The sequence below is a fragment of the Rhinolophus sinicus genome, chromosome 18, assembly GCF_057876585.1.
Source record: "Rhinolophus sinicus isolate RSI-liver-muscle chromosome 18, RSI-T2T, whole genome shotgun sequence".
NCBI lineage: Eukaryota > Metazoa > Chordata > Mammalia > Chiroptera > Rhinolophidae > Rhinolophus > Rhinolophus sinicus.
Genome location: NC_142518.1, coordinates 9,773,020 through 9,798,134, shown reverse-complemented (window position 1 = coordinate 9,798,134; position 25,115 = coordinate 9,773,020). Strand labels below are relative to the sequence as shown.

Here is a 25,115-nt window from a genome sequence, read left to right as displayed (position 1 = left end):
TTAAACTGATTAAAATTAAAATTGTTCCAGTCAAAGTGGCCACATTTCAAGTACGGAATTGCTACATGTGGCCTTTGAGTACTCTACTGGATTGTGCATTTTTCTTTTTAATTTTTATTTTCCTAACTTTGTATTTCAATTACAGTTGGCATACAATATTATGTTAGTTTCAGGTGTACAATATAGTGATTAGGCATTTATATAACATAGGATGTGACGACCCCAGTAAGTCTAGTACCCATCTGACACCATGCATAGTTATTACAATATTATTGACTATATTCCCTATGCTGTATTTACATCCCCATGACTATTTTGTAACCACCAATTTGTACTTTTTAATCCCATCTTTTTCATCCATGCAACCAATACCCCGCACTGAGATCAATGGGATTCCTTATAACCAGTGTTTTGAACTCTGCATCTGGTAGATTGCTTGTCTCCATTTTGTTTAGTTCTTTTCCTGGAGCTTTGCTGTGTTCTTTCATTTGGGACATTTGTCTCCTCATTTTGGTTGCCTCCATTTTTGTTTCTGTGTATCAGAGCTGTTACATCTTCTGGTCTTGGTAGAGTGGCCTTATGTAGTAGGTGTCCTGTGGGGCCTAGTGGCTCAATTTCCCTGGTCACCTGAGCCGGGTGCTGCAGATGTATCCCTTGTGTGGGTTGTGTGTGCCCTCCTGTAGTAGTTGAGCATTGGTTGTTGTTTATACGTCAATGGGAGGGATTGACCCTTGGGCTGATTGGTTGTGAGGACTGACCATAACTACAATGGAGGGGCTCTTGTGCAGGGGCTAAGCCTATGGAGCAGGATTCACTTTAGCAGGGCTCTGGAGCCTGCTGAGTCTACCCTTTGGGTGTGTCATTTGTGGAGGTGGTTGGGTGGTGCTCTGGTGTGATCTGAAGCTGGCCACTGGGGGTGTTGGTTCTGGAGCCTCTTGGGAGGGGCTCTGGTGCAGGCCAAGGTCAGCCAGTGCCTGTGTTCTGCTTGGGGCCACTTGGTATGAGCTATGAAGTGATCTGCAGATGGTTACCACTTGTGCTGGGCTTGGAGGTGCCTGGGAAGCTCAGCTGCGAACCAAAGCTGGCTGCTGCTCATGCCAGCTCGGGGCTGCTCAGCAAGAGCTACAGGGCAAGCCAAGGCCAAATGCTGCTTATTTGGGGTTTGTGGACTTTTGAGAGATTTTTTAAAAACCCACAGCATGAGCCAAGACAGGTAGTTTGTATGGAAAGGCCACTGGAAGTGGCTTGGGTGGGCCCGCAAGTTAGGTGAAGCAGGGTCTCAGAAAATCACCAGGGCTGGTTGAACGGTGTTAGCTAGGTTGATGGAGACTAAGATATGGCACCTGACTATGTCTGCACACTGGGTGTGGGTAGGACTCAATAAAAGAACAGAGCCTGCCAGTACTTCTGTCTGGAAGAAAGCTGCCCCTCCATCCCTCACTCTGAAGCCAGACAATTCAGTTCCTCCCAGTATGTCCCTGGTACCTTTCAAGCTGATGGCTCAGCATTGGCACTCAGAGCAAGTGAGTCCATCAGCAAGTCCATGCGTGGGCCCTTCAAGAAGAATGCCTGGGATTCCAGCAGCCCTTCGTCTCACTCAGCCACAATCTCCGCTGATTTTCACAGCCAGAAGTTGTGGGGACTTCTCTCCCTGGCACTAGAATCCTGAGTTGGGGAGCCTGGTGTGGGGTTGGGATTCCTCAGGAGGGACCTCTGTAGCCAAGATGTCCCTCCCAATTTTTAACGGCCACACGTGGGTGTGGGACCAGCCCGTTTCATGTCTCTGCCCCTCCTGCTAGTCTTTAGGTGGTTTTTTCTGTAGGTCCTTAGTTGGAAGACTTCTGTTCAGCTAGACTTCAGGCGATTCTCAATGATGGTCGTTCTGTAGTTTAGTTGTAATTTTGATGTGGTTGTGCAAGGAGGCGAGCACAGTGTTTAACTACTCTGCCATCTTGACCGGAATGGACTGTGCTTTTTTATGCCATTTGAAATATATTCATAACAATCTTGTATTTTAACTATTGTTTATTTTTACCCCAATATTCTTAAAACTTAATATTGCAATGTTGTATCTTTTCATCCTAGAAGACTACACATTTAAAATTGGTAAGATTATTCTTTACCTTTAAAAATACTCCTATTACTGCCAAACCATTTTCTTCCAGTGCTGCGTCCTCAAAGTTTTCAAATTTGACTGCATTCCAATGCACCAGGTGCAGCTGAAATACCATTAAAAGATGGTTTGACACATGACCACATACGATCACTCCAAAACAGACAGCCTTATTCAACATATGACTTTTTAATGTTTCCACACCCAAAATGAAGCCACTTGGAAAAGCATATGACAATCTGGTGCAAAATGAGATAGAAATAAAGAACAAGAAGAAATGTATGCAGCAGCAGCAATAAATATTACTTTGGAATAGAGATTTATTTGGGGAAAAAAATAAAATATATATAGCAAAGCAAGTCACATTGCAGTGAGGGAGCAACATTTTCCCATCCCTATTCCGATTTGCATGAAACAAGACATTTATCTTGGGAGAAACAGATTCTCCCTATGGGAATTAGACAGGATTTGAAGACACATTTCTTTGAGGAAGAACCACTTAAAATGTGTTTCTTTTTAAGGTAACATTTAAAAGTAAATTAGGGGAAACCTAAGAAGAAATTTTATTTGCTTATATGCTCCCTATATTTCCCTACAAATCATTCCTCTTCCATCATTCACCCAGCCTTCCAAGTGAGACCCTCAAGGTCATGGTTACCTTCCTCTCCTCTCCTGAAGAGGACCCTGCCTCACGTCTTATTGCTTTTATTTCAGAAACGCTTGTTAAAGCTTGCTTTTTCTCCATTTCTATTGCTGCAGCCTTCATTTAGGTTCCTACCATCTCTCACTTGGCTTAATTGGACCTGGTGGCTCTGCACTGTTGCCTGGGTTTGTACTTTAGGCTATGATTTGAGCCTAGCTTAGAATTCTGAAAGAATTCCATTTTGGAATCTTAAGGTTCATTTCTGCTGTGTTATTTGAGGGCAGTTATTATTTTACATGTAATAACTGGGAATAATCTAATACACCCCTGAAAGCTATTTAGATTTATATGAATCACCTGATTCTTCCTGATAATTTCTTAGAACCAGAAACTCAGAACTATCCCCACTTCTCCACAGTTGTCACTGTTCCCAAGTTTCTCAACATACCTCTGCTGGGTAACTTTTGCTGTCCACAGTATGCTCGGAGCCCCAGGCATCAATGGCCCCCCAGTGAAAATGGAACTGCTTCAATCGGTAGATATGTTCCAAGGGTCCTCCCTTGATCACTGAAATGGCATATCCAACAATTAAGGGAATCATTTTTCACGCTGTAGAGGATTGGAGGGGAAAGGCCAAATCTGTGGGTGGACTTTCTACATGAACTGTCTTTAATGGAGCACACTGTATTATATACAAGTGTTTATAAACCTGATTTCCACATAGTTAATATACATATGTAAGGCGGGGGGGTGGTGACCTGCACTCTTAATGACACTGAGATTTAATTACACTCCAAGCTACATGTAATTATTAAAGGCGAATTCTTGACTTATTTTTATATTCTATATTTACTGACCTCAGTTTTGTGGGTACAGCAAAATACAAATTTCTCTCAGCATATTTATCTAATCCAATCTCATAAAACTGAAATATGGGGACAAAAGATATTCTCTTTCTCGTTTATGCACTGATACTTAGCTTTTTAGTTTCTGAAGATGCTAGTGTTTTTTTTCTTCCCCTGTCATTGAAATGGAATAGGAAATTTGCAAGTTAATAGTGATCACCCATCTCCCTTTGGACAGAGTGAACAATGTAAGTCATGCACACACTTCACCACTGGCTTCACTGTGTTGGATAACAAATAGCTTTTGTTTAGACTAGAGATTTTTTGGAACTAGTGAAATCAAAACATGACAGTATAAGATATGAGTTTTTTTTTTTTGTTTGTTTGTTTTTTATTAGTTTCAGGTGCACAAGACAAAGCAAAACTTAGACGTTTATCATTTATATCCCTCACACTGTGTGAACCCCCCTCCCCCATCCACTATCCCTCTGTATGTTCCCCAAATTAATTTTCAAAACCCCGTGGCCATCTTGTGGTTACCGACTATTTTCTAAACTTCTCACCTTCCCCTTATCCCCACCCCCCCGCCCCTCTAGCAACCCTCAGTTTTTCCTCCATGTTTCCAAAACTGTCTCTGATTAGTTCATTCATTTATTCTTTTCTTTAGATTCCACATGTAAGTGATATCATATGGTATTTGTCTTTCTCAGTCTGACTTATTTCACTTAACATAATGTTCTAGATATGAGTTTTTAAAGTCACTCTTCCTCAGGCGTTGGGTGGTTCTGATTTTTTTGTTTGTTTGTTTGAATTTGCGAAGGCATATTAGTTCCTCATTTCTTCCATCTAATCTGACCCTGTTAATGTCTGTCCTCAGTTAAACCAATACAACAACACAAAAACCACCCATCTCATCTATCTTAATGATCTATAGTGTTTATTGCATCATTCGCTGAATATTATGCACGCAAATGATTGAGTACTTAAAATGTTTATGACAGCATTCTTAGTAGGTTCATTGTTGATGCCCCTAAAAGTATAAAGTGAAGCCAGATAGGGCAGGAAGCATCCTCAGGAGAATAAGGGACTCATCTTTCCTTCTCTTTAACACCTGGTGACACTGCTGATGAGAGTAATTTCAGAGGAGGTGGTAATTTACAGGGATCATCCATGGGACTCAGCCCAGGCATAATCAGTGCCCTTCCCCACAATATTTTGCATCCCTCACATGTTCTCATTAACATCAATAATTGTATCATTATCAGGGGAGCCAAATAACAAAACAATACCCAGAAGAGGGCAGTGGTGTGAGATGCTCACATACCTTCTCTTATTACCTTTTTAATTTCTATAAGGCTGGTCATGATGTCCCCTCTCTCATTCCTGATTTTAGTAATTTGTCTTCTATTATTTTTTTCCCTTGCTTTACCTAGCTAAAGATTTGTCAATTTTGTTGATCTTTTCAAAGAACCAACTTTTGATTTCATTGACTTCTGCTCTTTATCATGACCTTCTTTCTGTTTGCTTTGGGCTTAGTTTGCTTTCTAGTTTTCTAGTTTCTTAAGGTAGATGGCTAGATTATTGATTTGAGAAATTTCTTCTTCTCCAATATAGGCATTTTCACCTAGAAATGTCCCTATAAGCACTGCTTTTGCGCATCCTATAAGGTTTGGTGTGTTTTGTTTCTGTCACATACTTTCTCCCATTCCTTTCCTTGCACACTTTATCCCCAGTTCTTTGTAAAGCACACGGTAGCAGCATTTCCTACTTTTCTGGGGGAAACTTATAGACATTCATATTTATTAGATCCTTTCTTTTCTAGAATTAGAGTTGCTTCTTGCCTCTCTTCCTTTCTAGGATGTCTTTGCTTTCTTTTACTTTTTCTTTATTTTTTTATATTCATTCATTCATTCTTCCTCTTTTAACGTTATTGATTATTTTGCAACAGCACGGAGAAATAGAAGTGAAGAATAAGCAGGAGATAGGAGGCAGTCACTGAAATGCGGAGAGAGAGAGACAGAGTTAGGTACTTATTAAAGATTAATGATATCTTAAAGACAATAGTTGTCAAAGCAGAATGAAAAGGGATTATCTATTTTGGTCCTTCCTGACAAAAAAGTGGGGAATTAGTACTTTTCTACAATTTTTATTACATATTTTGTAAAAGGAGTGTGAGACTGACTCACCTAGGGAAGGGTAAGATCAAGCAATGATTTAGTGAGTTGTGTTTGAAGGTATCTAAAGAGCTATTATGAGGAAAATGTTGGTCATTTGTTTTCCATATGAGATTGCCCATGCAAATGGGTGGATAAGAATTACAGAATCTATAGTTCAATTTAAAAGAGAAAACATGACTAAAAAAAACCACAAAAAGCTATTTTCCTTGAATGATCTTGGGATTAACTCACTTGATTCAGAAACCCATTAAACAACTTCCTATGGTTTGTAACTCAATGAAGCAATACTATATTGGCAACAATCTCTAGAATGTCAAGGTCCTTAGAAGGCTGACCATCATTTAGGATCCTCAAAAGAAAAGAAAGGTTACCAAGGACCTAGCTGGGATTGAGACTAATTAATTGAGAGGATCGCTATGTATCCAGAGTGAACGTATGAGAGCTGGTGTTCTATAGATTGGGTCTGCCCATTAGTCTATGTCTGGCAGGAGTAATGGCAGAGCTCTAAGGGGACAGTAGAGCTCACCATAGTGCAAGATGGTCATCTGGACCACAGGACTTTAGCATGCTGTTTTCAACATTTTTGGACTCCTTATTCAAAACGCAGTATTATACGCTTCTGGTTGAGAAAGGAGCATACTCTAGGATTTTAGAAAAATTAAGAAAGGTACCAATGAATCTGGAAGAAAAAAAGAGTAATTTCTTCTTAGATTGAGAAATGTAAATAAGATGTTCAGTGTTTGGGGGCTGTGTAATAATACCATGGAGGAGAAATAAAAAATGGGGGACACCATACAGACACCGAAGCCCTTAAGCACAGACTTGAATACTTCCTGAATCACAGCAGAGAAGTATGTCAGAGGGAAGAGAAGCAGAGAGAGATGAACCCCAAGGGAGGATCAGTCTGTTTGCAGTTGGGCCAGAGGGCCATGTCTAAGGATCGGAGCATCACTAAGAAAATGTAGGGAAAAGCAAGATACAGTTGAGAGTCCTAGAGCCAGGATAAATTCAGGAATGAACACTTCTATTTATGCTTTAAGTCACACTTTCACTTCATTCATGAACATTTTCATGGACTCATTTCCTTATATTCATGAGAGGAAATTAATTTCCCTCAGATCAGGGTTTCTCAATCTCAGCTCTATTGATATTTGAGGCTGGATAATTGTTCATAAGCGCTGCTATCCTGTATGTTGTAGGCTCTCCAGCAACAGTCCTGGCCTCGACCCACTAGATGTCAGTTACACCACCACCATCCAGTTGTGACAAGCAAAAATGGCTATGGACATTACCAAGTGTCCCCAGTCCCTGGGAAGAAAGAGGTGGCAAAATTGTCACTGGGTGATAACCTCTCCTTAAGCCTTAAGAGACATTATTTCAAATAATAATTATCCTAAGCTAATTAGGACTATTTGATACCTTCAAATTTGGCTTGAAAAAAAAAAGAAAAAAGAAACCTGCATAGAATTAATCACATTCTGTTTTCAATAGACACTAAACGTTTCAGGTAAACTTTGAAATCATTCAGATTAGTTTATATCTGGGTAAGCTGGAAAAAAAGGGAAGATTCAAAAGCAATATAATACTTCGATTTTAAAATCTCTTTTAAATTGTGTTCCTTTTAAACTAGGTGACATTGTTTAATTAACAAAATTAATAGAACGTGAGTTTCCATTTTTCTAATATATAACAAGTCTTCACTAGTTAAGATTAACCCCAAGAGTATTCTTTCACCTCATTTCAAAGGTATTAAAATCTGATCATGAAATCTGATTCAACAGCATTACCATTTAATATAAAACTGTCTTGTAAACTCATCAAGCAGAGAAAATTAGTACATATTCATAAACACATACAAAATAAATTTTGGACAAAGCTTTAATGTCACACCCTATCTTCTATATCAATTATGAATCTCTACTTAAGATATGTATATTTATTAATAAAAAGTACTACCTACTAGTAGAAAAAAAGTGCATAAAAACTAGAAGGGACTGTTTTCATACAATGAAAAAGTAAGTCCAATGAGTCCCATTATTGCTAACAAGAGGTCCATGTTCCCATGGAGGCAGTGTGATGTGGCCTGTGCCGACCTGAAACCGTCCCTTTAACTCCAGATGAGACTCCCAGTCCGGCTCTCACCTGATTTATCTGTAGAATCTTCAAATTCCACGAGGAAAGAGTACCCGTTATTCCAGACGTGGAGGCAAGTGGTTGGGTCATAAGAGATGGTGAGCGGCTTTAAGTCAGGATCGAAGACACTGTCCCTCCACCGGATGTTGATGGGCGACTGGCGCTCGCCCCCGGGGACCAGGTCCACACGCTCCCAGAGTGGGTGTACTATGAGAAAGCACATTGGGACTGTTATCGGGGGTCCCCTATCTGGAATCACACAGCAGGCAGTTCCATTTGTGGAGAGCCTGTCGAGACTAATAAAAACGAGAATTGTCAGGGCTTGTCTGCTTAGGGGCTGCATGGACTGACTAAAGCAGAGCACATGGACACCGGCAGGGCAGACAGCCCCTTGCAGAGAGGCAGCCTCGGCTGTCTCATCAAACTTTGGCATAAGGATTATTTTAGGCTGACTATTTTTAAGAAACAACTGAAACATGAGAAGCTCTGAAAACTGAGTAGAAGTTACCTTTTTGTAAGAAAGTTACATTTATAAGGGAACTCTCCATTTGTAAGGTGTCTCCCTCTCTGTACCAGGAAGAGGAAGATGAACAAATCTCTAGAACTCCAACCACTCTGACCTTTCCTTCTGCTGAAGTCACACTGCACTCACTCTCACACCATTTAGCACAGACCCATGCCTCCTACCTCATGTAATGTGTATTTGCTTCATCTGCTCAAAGGGCCTGTGTTATCTCCAAGTCCTTAGGACCTGAGTCCTATACTTTTTCTACAGGCATAGGGCTGAACTTGGTACCATGCACAAAGGAGGCACTTAATGCTTATTTTACTGATAAAGAAAACCGAGTAAGTTGACACTAAGGCTCTCTACCCTTACCTCACACCCATAGTCTCTCGAACGAGGCAAGCAGGTTTACTACAGAACACTTCCTGCATTCACATGATCAAATCTGCTTCTTTCTCATTTCTTAAAATCTTACCAGGTTCTCAAGATCACCTCAAGCCCATTCCCTGACAACCCCACATTCCACTAAGTATCCCTTCATTTGCTGTCACCTCTCTGTACCTGCACTGTCTGACATGGAACCCACTCACCCAGTGTGACTAGTTTAAACTGAGATGTGCTGTAAATGTAAAACACCTAGGGACCCTAAAAGATTTAGAATAAAACAAAGAATGTAAAATATTTCATTTATAATTCTTACATTCATCTCATTTTAAAGTGATAATATTTTGGATATATTGGGTTAAACAAAATATATTAGTAAAATTAATTACACCTATATATTTCACCTATATATATCTGCTATATTAGAATGCCACAAATGAACAAAATTTACTGTTTCCCCACACCTTCACTGAGATGTAACTGACATATTATTTGTTCTTTTCAAAATGTGGTTATTAGAAAATATAGAATTGCTTGTATGGCTCGCTTTTGTGGCTGAAATCATTCATCTGCTGGACAGCTACTCCATGCGCTTACGAGCTTCAACTCCTGAGCCTTGCCCTGGACTATCCTTCATGTTGAGATGTGCTATTTGCTCACCTAACAGAAGACGATCCTAGTAGAGCGCAGTGACTGCATGGACACACAGGGACCCCCCAGGTGACCTTGCTGAGGATGAGCACAGAATCACGCATCGCCTCCTTAGAGCATCAGGACTGAAGAAGGCACTTTGGTGCTGAGCCGGTAACCACAGACACACGCGCGGTCATCAGCACGGAGACCAAGCCCCCGTTTCCTGGCGGTCAGGTCACTGCTATTTCTTAGCGCCTCGTGCCTGCAGATACCCGAGGCCCTAACTAGGTTGCCAAGCGGCTCTTCACCAGTCCCCTGTTTCTCAGGACCATTTGAAAGACAACACAGTCTGGGTGTCCTGGGCTATTGTCTGCGGATTCACAGAATTCTTTGTGAAGAAGACATTGCGAACAAGCTTTTCAATACAGCACTTACACTGAACGTAGTAGATAGGTTCTCAGAAACTGTGACTTGAAGCAAAAGGACCCAAGGAAAGCAATTTTACCACAGGCGCTTTGATGCACAGAGAGATGCCATACTAACTTAACTCTCGTCCGTGTCAGGTAGCCTATGCTGAAACTGGCTAGTCAGTTTCCAAGAACTTATCGATGACATTAAGTGAGGACTTACTGTCCTATGTGTCCAGGCTTTATTTGTGCTCTTCACAATTAATGGGAGAAACAACACAAGAACTTTCTAACTCGATTCAGTTATAATGTAGACCAGTCCCGTGAAACAGAACGTCCTCTGACGACGCACATTTCCACTGTGTAAGTGCTGCCACATGTGGCCGTAAACTTTTTTTTTAAGGGGGGGGGCGCAGCTCACAGGGGCCAATGTAGGGATCCAACGGGCAACCCTGGTGTTATTAGCACCACGTTCTAACCAACTGAGCAAACCGGCCACCCCTGGCCATAAAATTTTAATAAATTTATATACTCCCGCAGGGGATGGTGGGCTGTGCCTCCTGCAACTAACAACGGCAACTGGACCTGGAGCTGAGCTGCGCCCTCCACAACTAAGACTGAAATGACAACAACTTGACTTGGAAAAAAGTCCTGGAAGTACACACTGTTCCCCAATAAAGTCCTGTTCCCCTTCCCCAATATAATCTTAAAAAAAAAAAAAAAAAAAAAAAGGATTAACATCATTCAATGTATGTTCTCATGGTCCAATATCTCATGCCTCAAGTTTCTTATGTGACAATCAGGCTAAATTGCACTAGACAATACACTAAGTGAAACTGATTTTATTTCCATCTTGGGTAATAGGTGCAAGGCTTTTATCTTTATTTGATCTTACCAGTCCTCATAGCAAGGACTGCCAATATTTACTGTCTGCTAGTTGAGATAGCAGCAAACAGCAATCTGAGTTGAGAGCCAGGGTTTACTTGGGGGAGGGTGGGGAGCGACGGTAACTCAGGGAGCCTAAGCTCTGTGAAATACTGCTTCCTGAATGTGCCATATCCTCTCCCTTCGTTTACAGCTTATTCTGCTTCACCCAATCCAAAAAATGATCAGACTGAGACACGGGAGAGAGGCGCCGAGCCCGAGGGGACGGTGGTGACAACGCTCTCAGTACCAGAAGCAGCTGCCAACAGGGAGACTCGCAGGGTGGCAGGCGCAGCGAAGAACTTGCCAGTTATCTTCTGTAAGCCTCAACACTCTTGGGTCATTCTTGGTCACAAGTGAACACTCGGCCTTCTGGGCTCCTGAGCTCCCGGAAACAATGACTACTGACTTTATACCACGATATCAGAACAAGACGTGCTCAGTGACCCAGGCAGGGCAGCAGGGAACGTAATATCCTCCCGGGTGAGAACAGGGACGGATGGTGTAAAAAGCTCAAAACAAAATCAAATGGTGACTGCCATGTTTTTCTTTTCTTCCCCTTTTTTTTCATGTTTTTCTTAGTGACTTACAAACAAGAACATCTGACGTGGAAAATTCCTCCAAGGAGGCCCCCACATCCCTAAGCCACCACCAGTTTTTGTGCTTTTTGCCGGCATAAAAGCAGCAACACGATCCCAAAGGTACGAGCATACTGGATTTTAGACCTTACCTTTCAACTCTCTGTTAAAAAAAGTGAAATTTGGTAACCAGATAAATGTGACAATTGTTTTCCACTTGAAGCCTTAGACCGCAAAGTGCCAGTGGTGAGAATGAGCCAGTGTGGGGAGGATGCAGGCCGCCTGGTAGGAAGCCACGCCCAGCAACCAGAGCGGCTCAGGCTCAGGAGAACAGTCAGTGTTGCAGGAAACAAAATAGACTCTCAATACACATGCATTTATGAAGCAGTTTCAAGGTAGTGGGCTGGCTACATTAGCATTACTAATGAATTCCTTTTCTTAGGTGCATGTGGGGTCAAAGAGCATAAGCCCTGAGGAGGAAAGGTTAAAAAACCAAGGGTTTTGAAGAAAGCCAATATTTAAAACCTGTGTTAATTCAAGACGAAACGTGGAAAACGTGTAAAATATACTTAGACTTTCATGAGACACCTCTCCACCAGCACACACACATTACCCTCTCCTAGCACGCCGGCTTCTTTACCAGGTCTACTTCGTCCCTCAGGGGACACTCAGGAATGTCGGGGACATTTAAGGATGCCATCCAACATCCTACAGTGCACAGACAGCCCCCACAACACAGAAGGACCCACCCTATGCCAGCAGTGCTGCCCGGGGGACACATGGATGGTAACTCAGATTTCAGCAGCGGGATGAGGCGAGAGGGTCCCGGAAAAGCATCTGCTGCTCACTTGATGTGCTGTGTCCACAGCAGAACACACACTGGGCCAGCTGGCCAGCTAGAAGTAACCGCCATTTGTAACTCAGGAAGGAAGATGCCAGAGTGTGAGGCTACTCTTCTGAGCTGCTTGCAAACATGAATATGCAACTTCCAGAAAGTTACCATGCACAGAAATCGTTCGCACTCTGGATCAACCTCAGTGAAGACACGACAGCTAACAAGAAACATAAACAACAGGTTCCAAAGTCCTTGGAACGGGGACATCTTCCTTGGGCTATTTCTGCGTGACATCATTTTAACATGTTACAACTGTTCAAGGAAAGGCCTTTCTAAGCCTAACTGTGCCTAATCATTTGACAGTATATATGTGGATTAAATCGCCACTTTGTACACCTCAGACTTACACGTTGTATTGCAATTATGTGAGGAAAGCTGGGGAAAAGAACTTTCCGCATTGATGGCAGAGGACAAGTAGAGAAACAAGTAGTTAATTCTCAGTCTTAAGGCCTAATAGCCCCCCTGGAATGCCACTGACATCCTATCTACAAGTCCTAAACACGCATCATTCTTACGCCGCAACAAGCCTCCTGCCCTTTAAGGCAGCCGTGTACTCACGGGCTCGGTTCCGGGTTTTGTACGTGCAGGTGTAGAGGCTGCAGGGCCTCGCTGGCACAGACCTCGGAAGCTGGAACCTTCTCCACAGCCATTTGTATGGAGAGCCTTGAAGAATGACCCTCAGGCCATTCATCACCCCCATGTTTGGCCGAAACCTTGATCAGCTCCCGAAGGACTAGCAGGAACCCAGTAACCTAGAGGCAGGACAGGAGGAGAAGCTGTCAGCTGTAGGCACTGACGATCACGTGGAGACCTCTCATTAGCACAACATTCAGACTATGGATACACGCCATGGGGGGGGGGGCCCTAGGGAGAGCCAATCGTTTATCCATTTTCCTCAAACTCACTGGTCAGCCTAGGACGACAGACCCATCTGCTGGCGGTCCCGTCCACTTTCTGCTCCAGCCTGCACACAAGCCACATGGACTTCAGTTTTTCCACGTCGGACGCTGCCTCCCTCCCTGGCCCACCCTCCCTGCCTCACGGCCTGGGGCATTCCTACCCACCCTCTGATGATCACATCCACCATCATTGTCTAGAAGCCTCCCTCGCCTGTCTCCTCTCTTGCTGAGCCCAGTGGCCTCTCCTTGGTCACGGTGCTCGTCACAGATGAAGTCAATCCCTCGCCAGGAATGTAATTCGTGACTCCATCTCCTTAGTATCTAAGCCCGTGTTAGCGACTGAGTCTGTCTCGGTCACAGCTGCATCTCTTAGGGACACGGAGCCTGGTACGTGATGGCTGCTTGATGACCTGAGTCGGCTTCCTTGGTGATGGAAAAGATGCGGACCCTCATTTCATGAACCAAGAACTATGAAGTGACTGCCGGCATGTTCGCGGTATTGAGAGTTTCTCCTTTCCCTACGTGCCGCCACCACCCGTGTGTGGGTTATTAATACTTTGGAAACACTTTTATTTTAAGTGCTTGTCTTCTAAGAGGAGGGTCCCATATCCTCCCGATAAGATCTGAAGGCCCCCCAAAGTTCTGCCTGATCTGAGAGAGGAACCTCTCCGAATATGGACCTATCCTGGTCTCACAGGGATGACAATTCCGCCAGTCATCATTTTCCTTTCAGCAGGTACTGCTGTTTCCTTTGCTCCCGGCACTGTGTTGGGTGTGGGATGCTAAGATGAACAAGGGCACGAAAAGGAAGCCCCGACCCATGCTCCACGTGGATGACCCTACAAACCACGATGCCAAGTGAACGAAGCCAGACACAAAAGGTCACATATGGTAGGATAACATTCACACGACATACTTAGAAAAGGGAAACCTAGACAGAGAGAGCAGTTTGGTGGTGGCCAGGGGTGGCAGGGAGGGGGAGATAGGGACTAGGTGATAAATGGGTACAGGATTTTCTTTTGGGGTGATGTAATCGTTTTGGGGCTAGATAGAGTTGGTAGTTGAACAACATTGTGAACGTTCTATCGCTCCTGAGTGAACTCTTTCACACGGTCCATTTTGTGTTGCTGAATAAGAAAATAGCATCGTGGGGAAGGGAAACACACCAATCCGGTTCTCAGCAGCTGTTAGTGCCTCCTCGGTGTGCCTCCGGGTTCCTCGAGGCCTTTCCACAGTGTGGCAATGCCGGGGGAGGGCAGGTGCCAACAGGCACAAAACAGAAACGGAGAGGGCACTAAACACAGGTCACTGGCACACTTGAACCGTATCATTCACATCATCTTTGCAAGAAGAGTGTAAGATACAAAACAGCACCTCAGGATCCCCAGCAAGGAAGAGAAAGGAGGCACACGGTCTGATTTCACCCTCCCCTCTTCATCTACTTCCCTGCGATTAACTGGCTGTGAAGTAGCTCTTCTCCCCCGTTCTGCTGCCGTGCTCCCCATGCTCCCCGCCAGATCGGAGCTAGAGGGAAGGCCAGACCCAAGGAAAGGGGAGAATTGTACCTGCGGTGTGTCCACTGAAAGCAGGAAGCAGTTACTTCCGCTTACTACCCTGAAAGGAACAACTGAGGGCTCCAGGCAGAACGCTTTATAATGAATTAGCCATTAACAAACCACGTGCCCGGATTGTACGTGAGGTGTGACAAGGAGTCAGCCTCCCAGTCCGGGGCCGTGTGCTCCACTGTCATCACCTAGCAGTGAACACACTGACCTCGGGGACTGGAGATTCGCGTCACCACATGAAAGGGGACCGTACGTAGGGAGTTCGTGAAGCCCACGGAGGCTTCTCACCTGCAGGCCTAACTCCCTACCTGAGGTTTAGGCCACTGACACCTAAAGTAGGTTTTCCCTGCCAAAAAGTGTTGGAAATTCTCAAAGCAAGTTAATCACTTCTGTCCATAGTTTTAGGTGCGTGTTTCTAATGTATGCATTGTGGAGGGAGCAGGTATGTCAGAATGTGCCTTCATTCCGTTCTTCTTTCTCTGTCTGACTTGAATAATGAGCGACTGACTGTCTCATGCAAAGCAGTGTGCCGAGTAAAGATGGAAGTCATGTTTCCCCCATTGCCACAAGCTGGCAATGTGCAAGCAATAACTATTTAAACAAATAATTCCTGGGATTTTTAGTTACCTTTTTTATTGTGGTGAAATATACAAAATGTTTATAACTTTTACCTTGTTTTACGTGTTTAATTCAGTGGCGTCTAATACATTCACAACCTTGTGTACCCATCGCCACTGTCTATACCCCAAACTTTTTCATCATCCCCTACATGTTCTACCCATGACACAGTAACTCCCCATTGCTCCTGACCCCCAAACTCTAGTAACCTCTATTCTACATTCTGTCTATGCATTTGCCTATGTACACACTTCGTATAAGTGGAATCATGTATTTCTCCTGCGTCTTCCTTATTTCATTTCACATAATTAAACAAATGCTTCATCAAAGCCAGACGTATTGACAGCCCTGACTTAATGAGAACATGGGGCAGAGGCTCTAAGTATCAAGAGGTGGTGAATCGGACCATGTGTCGTAGGAGAGAGACAATTTTAACAGGAGGGGCAAAGGCAGAGCGATGGACAGCAGTAATGTCAGCCTGATGAGGACATTGGGGGGGGGGGGGCCTAGGAGCCAAGGCCAGAGAGGACAACAGAGGTTGCAAAAGCAGAACCTGGGTTTATTCAGTAATCAGTCTCAGCGTCAGGGGGAGGTGGGCAAATATGTGGAAAAGGAGTCCTTTCTTGCGTACAATCTAGATAAAAAAAGAGACTTAGTAATTCCCGGGGACACAGTGCCAACTACAATGTATACTCAACAGAAGGGACGCGCCGGTTTGTCCTTCAAAGAGGAGGTGGTGATAAGACAAGGCCAACGGCAGGCCTGACCAGGAAGGGAGCGGTGCAGATGAGCAGGCATGCTCCTGGCCGACTCAAGGGGCCAGTGAGGGTGAGGCCCGTCACCACCTAGCTCCAGAGCCAGCAGGAAAGCCCCGAGGAGGCTGAGCTGGCGCAGGGAGGCTGGCACTGACCTCCAGGGCATTTCATACACGCCAGACACATTTCTAGGTTCACTGGGGAACCAAGCAAAGTCTCTGCCCTCGTGGAACGCACATTCTAGTCGCGGGAGACAGACAACAAATGAGAATTTAATAACAGACAGTTGTAGAGAGAATTACATTAAAATATGTCAGTGGAAAGCAGAACAGAAGATGAATTTGGAGTCCACTGAGAAGGGCGGGTTGGATTTTTAAATAAATTGCTCAGGGGAGGTCTTATTGAGAAGGTGAAATTTGAGCAAAGACTTGAAGGAGGTAAAGGAATGCGATCGATGGCTATCGGGGGAAGGGTGCTCCTGGCAGCGGGAATTAGCTGCTGTGCACAGGATGTGAGGTGGGAGTGTGTGCGGCACATACAAGGGGCAACGAGGCCAATATGGCAGGCGTGGACAGAACCAGGAAGACGGCAGCAGGAGACGAGGTCGAGAGGTACTGGATGCGAAATAAGGAGATTTCTAGGCCCCTGTAAAGGTTCTTTCTTTAACTGAGATTTCTCACTCTCGGCATTGTTGACATTTCTGATCAGACAACTGTGGTTTAGGGGCTGTCCTGTGCGCTGTAGGAGGTTTAGCAGTGTCCCTGGGCTCTAGCCACTAGATGCCAGTGGCACCCTCCCTCCAACAGTGACAACCAAAAGCATCTCCAGACATTGCAGATGTCCTTTGGAGAAGGGGGATCACCTCTAATTGGGAACCACTGCTCGAAGAGAAATGGGGACACAATGCAGTTTTAGAGCAGAGGAGGGACAAAACCCGATTTGTATTTCTACAAGATCATTCGGGTGCCCCACTGGAAATGGAGTAGGATGGGAGGCAGGAAGGAAGCAGGGAGAACATTCAGGATAATCCAGGGGCCGGAAGTAAGGACGTCGCAGTGGTGGTGGTGAGAAGTGCTTGGGCTGTACCTTGGAAATACAGCCAGTAGGACGCACAAAAAGGGCGTCCAGGATGCCTGGAAGATTCGTGGCCGAAGCAACTGGAAGAACAAAGTTGCCATGAACTGACATGAGGACAACAGTGTGTGGGACAGGTTTTGGGTGGGAAATCAGTACTCAGATTTGGGCATGTGGAATCTCAAATGAAATTCCCACAATCCAAGTGGAGAAAATGAAGCACCGAACCGGGCAGTGGCAGCAGAGATGGACAAGGTATCTGGTATTGAAGAGATCACCATTTTGGTAAAACAAAACAAAACAAAACAAAACAAAACAAAACAAAACAAAACAAAACATGGGTTTGCACTGAACTGGAGGGGAGAAAAGGGAAGTCGTTGAGGAAGGCCTCGTGGTGTTACAGATGGACGATGCTGGTGGTAGAATGAGAAAATGAATCCCTGAACAGAGAAACGGAAACCCGCACACGGAGCAGGTGGGAAGGGAAAGATGGCACTCTTCCTCCACTTCCATAGTGGATTTGAGCTGCAAGGGACAGCTGAGAGGAAAGGTCTAGGAGGGGAGTTGGCAATACAGCTCGGGTGCAGGCAGGGGTCATGAGGCTAGAGATGGAAACCCCTCCCCCAGGAATAATAGGTGTGTTGAGGGAGCCTGACAACATGGAGTCATTAGGAGGCCAAGAGATGAAGAAGGAGCAGTCAAAGGCTATTAAGGAAGGAGCCTGGAAGGTCAGGGGTGAGGAGGGTTCCAGGAAAATCCAAATAAACAGAAACTCAATTTGGCTAATGCTAGGCTACAATACCTGTAACAATATACGAGGTTATACTCAAGCCTAAAGCCAACCCCCTCTGTTACATTAAAATGTTATAATTTATTGAGAGGTGGTTATTGAAACTTTCTCAGGACCCCATAAACCCAAGCTTCGGAAACCAGAAATAATGTATAGTTATCAAACATAATACATAAAGATGTACTACTACCATACATTATCGGATTTCACAGATAATCTGTTCTTTCTTAAGTCTATCCTTAAAGCTGGAACTGCTGGGAATGTTAACCTAAAAATAAAAGGCTGAAAAGTGAAAGGCAACAAGCATTTATTTGATTCAGAATAATAGCTATTCAGGCAGCACTGACTCAGGCAGAAGCCCAATTAGTGTTCAGATTAGGAGGTGAATGTAAGGGGTTTTTAAGGAAAATGGGAAGGGGGATAAGCACAGGAATAGAAGGCATTTCTATGGGTGTTAATAAGCTAAGGAAGGAATTTCTATAGATGCAGATAAGCTAACATAGTGATGCTAATTTAAAGAATGTCTTTCATTTGCAGTCAGGTAGTCATGTCTCCTTTCCTATTATGTTTGGAAGCAGTTTGGGATACAGTGCTGTTTTAGGCCCAGTCCAAAGGTTATCAGCCCAGTTTTAACATTCCACAGGTTTGAATAAGACATGCAAGGCAGTTCCTTTGGAATGACAGCTTGACTCAATTTTGAAGTAGTTGTTTAATTTTTACAGAACCATGGGCTGGATGAGGTCCAGGAAGGCTAAGTTTTCTGTACTACACGCCTTTGCTGTCACTATGTATGTATGTCCTTGGATTTTACTAACTCGTCTTATCTGCTGTTTGGCAGACTTAGAAATGTGTGAAAACAGATTCTGAAAGCCTTGAAAGAGTCATTCATAAATCATGTACTTATTAAGTGACAATTTGAACTCAGCCTAATCAAGCCATTTATACTTATGCAAAAAAAGACAGAAAAAATCACTTACTAAAGGTTACTACAACTGACAAAAATTCCTTGATTCTTATCAGATTGACCCATTTTCTCACCTCCTGATATAGAAAGAAAGCCAGGATCTTGCAATTCTCTTGATTTAAATTAGAAGTTGTTTCCATGTCTTCACTGGGAAAGCTCATCTTCTTCCTCTCACCCACTTTTTTTTCTGAGTATGTTTCTAATCTGGGGTTGCCAAAAGTTTCAAAATACATTTCTAGTAACTGCTTCATGTGCTGCAACTAACTGCCCCCGGGCGGCCCATGAGATGAAATGCATTATCTCCCTTCCATCAGATTTCCGCAATATTCATGCTCATTCAATCACTCACAATTCACTCAATCTTTATTGCGTTCCAACTGTGAGCCTTCACAGCCTTTCACCCGGCTCCAGGAAGGTATGAACAGTACAGAGAATGGTGCCTGCTGCTCTTGGCCTTTTGCTGAATTTCAGTCCTGGTACTGATGTAAAATTACCTGAGTAAAGGAGGAAGGCCCTAGATAGCTGAAAGGTTTTCCCTCTCCACCATACCCGATAACAGTGACCGCTCTTCTGATGGATGTGCAGAGGCAGGTCACGGGTAGGGTCTGGGGCAGTTTCCCTCACCAGAGAAATCTGGCTACTATCCATATTCCAGCAAGGCTTTTAATAGCAGAGTGAAGATGGCCGATTATCAGTAAAAGAAGTAGGGGAAGCAGAAAGCAACGTGGTTTTCAGTGGCTGGGAGAGAACAAATTCTATCCATATCAAGGTGCACACATTAATTTCGTGTACCTCTCAAACTTTCCCAGTTAAAAAACACGGGAGGGAAGGACTTACATGAAAGTCAACGAGTTGCCACCAACCTCAAGGCAGTAGCATTGAACACTGAATGCCACAAAGACTCACAGCCGTCAATGTTTGTATTTGGGAGGTTTTCCTCCAATTCTGGGGCGGGGAACAAAACAAAACGGCCAGAAGGAATTTCTGAGCTGAGAAGGCTGAGATTTGTCCCCCAGACAGAACTGTGGTGCTCATCCCTTGCCTTCGGGGTGGCTGTGACTCCTCCAGCCCTGGAGGGAAGGGAGGGAAGAAATACAACGCCTACCCAAGTCAGTCCCGCTTGCGGCGCCTCGGCTCGTGGAACTGCAATCTCAGATGTGCAGCCCTTAACCGGCTCCAGCTATTACACAGCACGTTGGACTTTCTAGAGTTACTCGCATCCAACCAGCCCTGGCAACACTCCCTCCTAAGGAAAAGCCCTCACTCCCCGCACAAATCCCCCGGGGCAGCTGTTTTCCTGTTAAGTGCAAATAACCATAAAGTGCAGCCATCTGGTTGGTGACTCCCATAGAATAAGAGGGCTGCGGGAGCAGGGGAAGGGCGATGCCCTACCAGCCTCCCAGACCATGGGACGCCCCGCCGGGACCCCAGCAATACTCGCAAACAGCTGTCGCGGCTCCGACAGCAGCGGGGCGGGGTTGTGTGAGGAGGGTCCTGGCCCTCCCGGAGTCGGCCAGCCCCTATGGTAGCCCCCATTCCACTCGGCCGCCCGCCCTTACCTGAGTGTTTTCGCAACAGCACGAACCTTGCGGCTGGCTCCACTCCCGAACCGCGGCTCGCAAGCTTAGCCATCATAGCCACGCCCCCGTCACGTCCCACGGGCCACGCACCTCCCCTCTAGGCCACGCCCCATATGTATGATCACTCCCCCTCCACGTCCTTAATTGCTGCCCTGATCACGCCACTCCAGACAGTGCCCCTCTCTGCTCCTAGGCCTGGCCACTCGCCTCCCGCCACAGCCACGCCCCTCTCAGCGGGCCACGCACCTGAGCTCCGCCAGGGCCCGTTCTTCCACCTTGTTGACGTCCCCGCGCGCCCCTCGGGCTCCGCCCCTCCTGCAGGGCCAAGCCCCTTGCCCTCCCTTTCTCGAGCGGGACTTGGTCGCAGGAATTCGCTGTCTTGTGGGCGGCCCCCCAACTTGTCTCTAGAGAAACCCTCCCCCGCCCGGGAACTGAGCGCTGGCGTAATTTTGTCGGGTGAAATCAGACTGCAGGCTTAAGAGCCTAGTCTAAAAAAATGACTTTCCTAGGGTTTTTCCCACTTCCAAACATCAAGCCGATATACTGAGAGCAGGTTGCTCAGTAGGGAAACGCAAACGCTTCACGGATCAGGCAACTGTGTTCCTTCCTGCTAGTTTTCATGTCCACATTACCCGAGTTTCTTCGAGCCAGTTTTCACGTCCTCTGAACTCGAACTGTGTACCGATGTTCCTTCTAGTCCCTCAGCCGACCATCAAGTTTAGGCAGATGAGTGGCGTGAACAAAACTCCCGTATTTCCTGACGTCTCCTGCAGATGAACTTTCCTAGGCATTCAGTAGAACTCTTGCAGTCTAGGGCCTGGCGAGGCAACACATTTAGATTGAAACTCTGGTTGCAGCCTTGCATGCGCTCAGAGATGACTCTGCTAGCCTTACTCTCTCCATTTACAACTCTGGGTCCACAAGAAAAATGGGAAGAGGTTATGCCTTTCCACCCCTGTACAGAAATCTGATTCATCCATTCAAATCATACTTATTTTTTTAGTACGGGCTCCCTTGACAAGTCTCAACGAGCTTATAGTTTGAAGTTAACCCAACTTGAGTTCAGATGTGACAAGAAATGACAAGAACATTAAAGATGTGGCAAGGGAAAAGTGGAAAAGGATTTGGTACCCACAGGTCTTCTTGATTTCATTAGTAGGAATATTTTTGGGTAGCAAACATAGGAAACAACATTTATAGGACTTAGTACACTTCTTTACATAATAAATTCTCAATAAATCTTCATTGAATATTTACCCTTTTCACATGTGTAGAAAGATAAATTTCCCTTCCTAGCAGTAAGATATGCTACTGTTATTTCTTCATATGCCCACAACAAAACTTTTATGATACCATATTTAGTTACTTTTTCTTCTCACCCTCCATTCAATTTCAGCCTTGAAGACAGTAGGAACATTCAAAATGTTGCGCTACATGGTGGTGGCGTTCTATCATTTATACACTTTGTTCTCATTAAAAAGCGAATTATACTGGGGAAAAAAATGTTGTGCTAGAAGGAACAAAGAAAAGAACAAGCTTCAATAGAACATCCTGACCCTGAGAACCTCACCTCATTTATAAAATGTTTCAACTGTCATAATTCTGCCTGGAAAATTAACCACAAAAATTGGTCCAAATACAGCCTACATAACTTAGAGTTGATTTTTGTAGTTAGTTCTACCTCACCTTCTTCCATAAACGATTGGAGGCAGCTTACTAAAATACAGACATTACTAGATAAAATAAATAGTTGAAGGAGCCAGGGAAAGGGGGACTTAATGGATGGAGAATAATGCAGCCAATGTTCAGATTAGCACGTAAGTATACAGGCCATCAGATCTAAGACAGTTGTTTAAGGTGGGCCACAGATGTTTTTCAAAATATATATTTTTTTATTTTTCAATTACAGTTGACCTACAATATTATTTAGTTTCAGGTGTACAACATAGTAATTAGACATTTATATAATTTAGGAAGTGATCACCCAGATAAGTCTAGTACCCATGCTATACTTGTTCTGTTTACAACTTTGGGTCCAGAAGAAAAAAAAAATTGAAGAGGTCATAACCAGCTTTCTTCCCTGTCCAGAAATCTCTGAACAAGCACTTCTGAGGGAAGGACTCTCTCCATTAGCCATTCAGTCACTCATTCATTCATCCATATTTCAGGTACTATATTTCAGTGACAAATAAGACAAGCCACAGGAGCTTACAGCCTGAAGTTGCCCCAACTTGAGTTTTGATACAACAAAAAAATGACAAGAAAGGAAGGAATGTTAATGGGGTTGATAGATGGAAAAGGATTTGGTAATGATAAAGTTGATTTGTGTATAAGGACTCATAAAATGGGGGCCACCCCAGTGGCCCGGCCCGCATCACAAACCTAAACCTGACGCAGCCTGCACCTACAGGACACACTTGTCCAGGAAACCTAACCACCAATCACAGTCCTCCCACCCAGCTTTAGCTGGCTCACCTCACCCTAGAAAGCAGGGCCTGCTAGCCTTACAAGAAAAACCCCGACCTCCTAGCCCATCCCGCCCTGTTTCCGCCTTGCCTCCTCTAATATTCTATAAAACTCCCTCCTGCCCAAAATCCCTCGGGAAGAGTGCTCCGCGTGTGACGCACTGGACTGCCTACCCAGTCCACGGGTTGTTTTCCCTTGAATAAAGGACATCAAACTCGTTACTACATTGTTTTAGTTCTGTCATTTGACAGTAACCACAAGTCTTCCTGATCTGATTAGTAAGAATATCTTTGGGCAGAAAACATAGGAGGCCATTTTCATACTTACTACAACCCCTTACACAATAAATTCTCAACAGATCTTTATTGAATGTATGCCCCTTTAACTCATGTAGAGAGCTACACTTTTTCCCTCCATAGTAGCACGATTGGCTACATATAATTCTTCATAACCAGCACTAAAGATTTTAGGATCATATATTAATTCCCTTCTCTTCCCTTCCCACCCTCCCTTCCATTTCTGCCTTGAAGACAGTGGGAACATTCACAAATGTTGTACTAGAAGGAACACAGAGAAAAGAACCACTTTCCAACAGAAGGCTTTCATGAGGCTCACTCTGACCCTGAGAATTCTGCTTCATTTATGTAAAATGTTTCAAATGTCATTCATTTCTTGCCTTAAAAACAAACAAACAAAAAAAAAAAAACAGGAAATGAGACCAAATACAGACTGTGTAAGTTAGTGTGTTAATTTTTATGTAGTTAGCAATAGCTTATTTCTTGCACAAATGATTTCATACAACTTATGAAAATACAGACAATACTGAATAAAATACATAGTTGAAGGAATCAGGAAAGGGGAACTTAAATAAACAAATAGGCAAGCCACTGGATCCTGAACTTTTTTCTTGTGACTGCAGAGGAAATTGTCCTTGTTAAAGGTGGCCAGAGATTTGACTGTAAGCTTCTGAGTGCTCATCATAAGAGAGAATGACAATCATTTTAAGGTCTTCCAGTGTTCATAAGATATAAAAGCTAGGGCTTTTGTTTGATTGAGTACAGTTTTTCTTGACTTTTAGTACCAAGAGAAATCCTGATTCCTTATAAAATGATGTGAGCTAAGTGGGAAATAAGTCTCATAAGGAATTACACACCATTCCTGTCAGTGGAAACCATTGCTATTAGGTTGGTGCAAAAGTAATTGCAGTTTAAAAGGTTAAATTGCAAAAACCGCAATTACTTTTGCACCAACCTAAAACAATCACAGAGCACAGTGCATTAAATCAGTGCTATGGACTATCCAAGCTTTCCAGTTCAACTGAGTGAAGTACACAAGTCCTGAATGGTCTGGCCTAATCCAGGGTAGCATTTAGATTGCTGTTACCCAGGATGACAAGTAGGTTTCAACTTGCATGTCAACCCTGATTCATTCATAGAAGCTTCCTGAATAATTATGCTGGGAAGTTTTGTGGCTGAATCCACACTCAGAAGGAAAAAGTGCTGTGATTGATTAACATTGCAGGATGGATGAGTGGCTGTGAGCAACAACTTATCCAACAACTCTGCTTTGTAAATAGAGGTCTTTTACAGTCCTCTAAAAGTGACATTTCTAATTATTGGGCTGTTGAGAATTACTGTATGTGGTAGAGAATACAAGGTCATTGTCGCTGGCCAAAACTTCAGGGCAGACACTTTGAGATATTGATTAACTCATATACTTTGTATATCAACCAGGAGGAGGGTAGTTTAATGTGCTGTTACGAAAACAAGAGCATGTAACCACAGTGGCCAGATGCCCCCTCCGCCTCGTTATAAAGGGTGGCTGGCAGAGAAAATACATATGGGCAGGGCAAAACACTTCTGGGTAAACTCCAACAGGCAGCCTAATAGGTGATTTAAGACCAAAAATCCTATTCCATGCATGGCTGCAAAAATTTTAGCCTAGAAAAATAAGCATTATGTGCCAAGACCATGAAAAACTTTCAATGTAACATCCACGAAGCAGTGTAAATAATTAAACATCTAGGAGAAAATATCAGAAGACTCAGTAGAATCTCGCTTTTACAACATGGAACTCATTATGATTTATTGGTCTCTGTTACCAGGATGAGACACACAGATAGGCACATCCATTGAAGTGAGTGGCCTTTAAATTCCCACTTTAGGAA

General features: G+C 44.0%; 1 protein-coding gene across 8 annotated transcripts in view; it reads right to left on the bottom strand.

The window, feature by feature from the left end:
* CA5B (carbonic anhydrase 5B) overlaps positions 1-25,115 on the bottom strand; it is a 55,974-nt gene that overhangs the window by 9,162 nt on the left and 21,697 nt on the right. For 3 of the 8 annotated variants that reach the window (XM_088795285.1, XM_088795287.1, XM_088795286.1), the window contains exons 3-5: positions 7,921-8,118; positions 3,205-3,323; positions 2,124-2,219 (exon numbers count right to left, since the gene is read on the bottom strand). In XM_088795285.1, coding sequence (XP_088651411.1) covers positions 2,124-2,219; positions 3,205-3,323; positions 7,921-8,118 — 413 coding nt within the window. Of the gene's footprint in view, positions 1-2,123; positions 2,220-3,204; positions 3,324-7,920; positions 8,119-12,795; positions 12,990-20,461; positions 20,616-20,728; positions 20,858-21,114; positions 21,227-25,115 lie in introns of those variants that run through there. The other 5 variants (XM_088795284.1, XM_074323948.2, XM_074323947.2 and 2 more) reach the window with 5 other exon arrangements.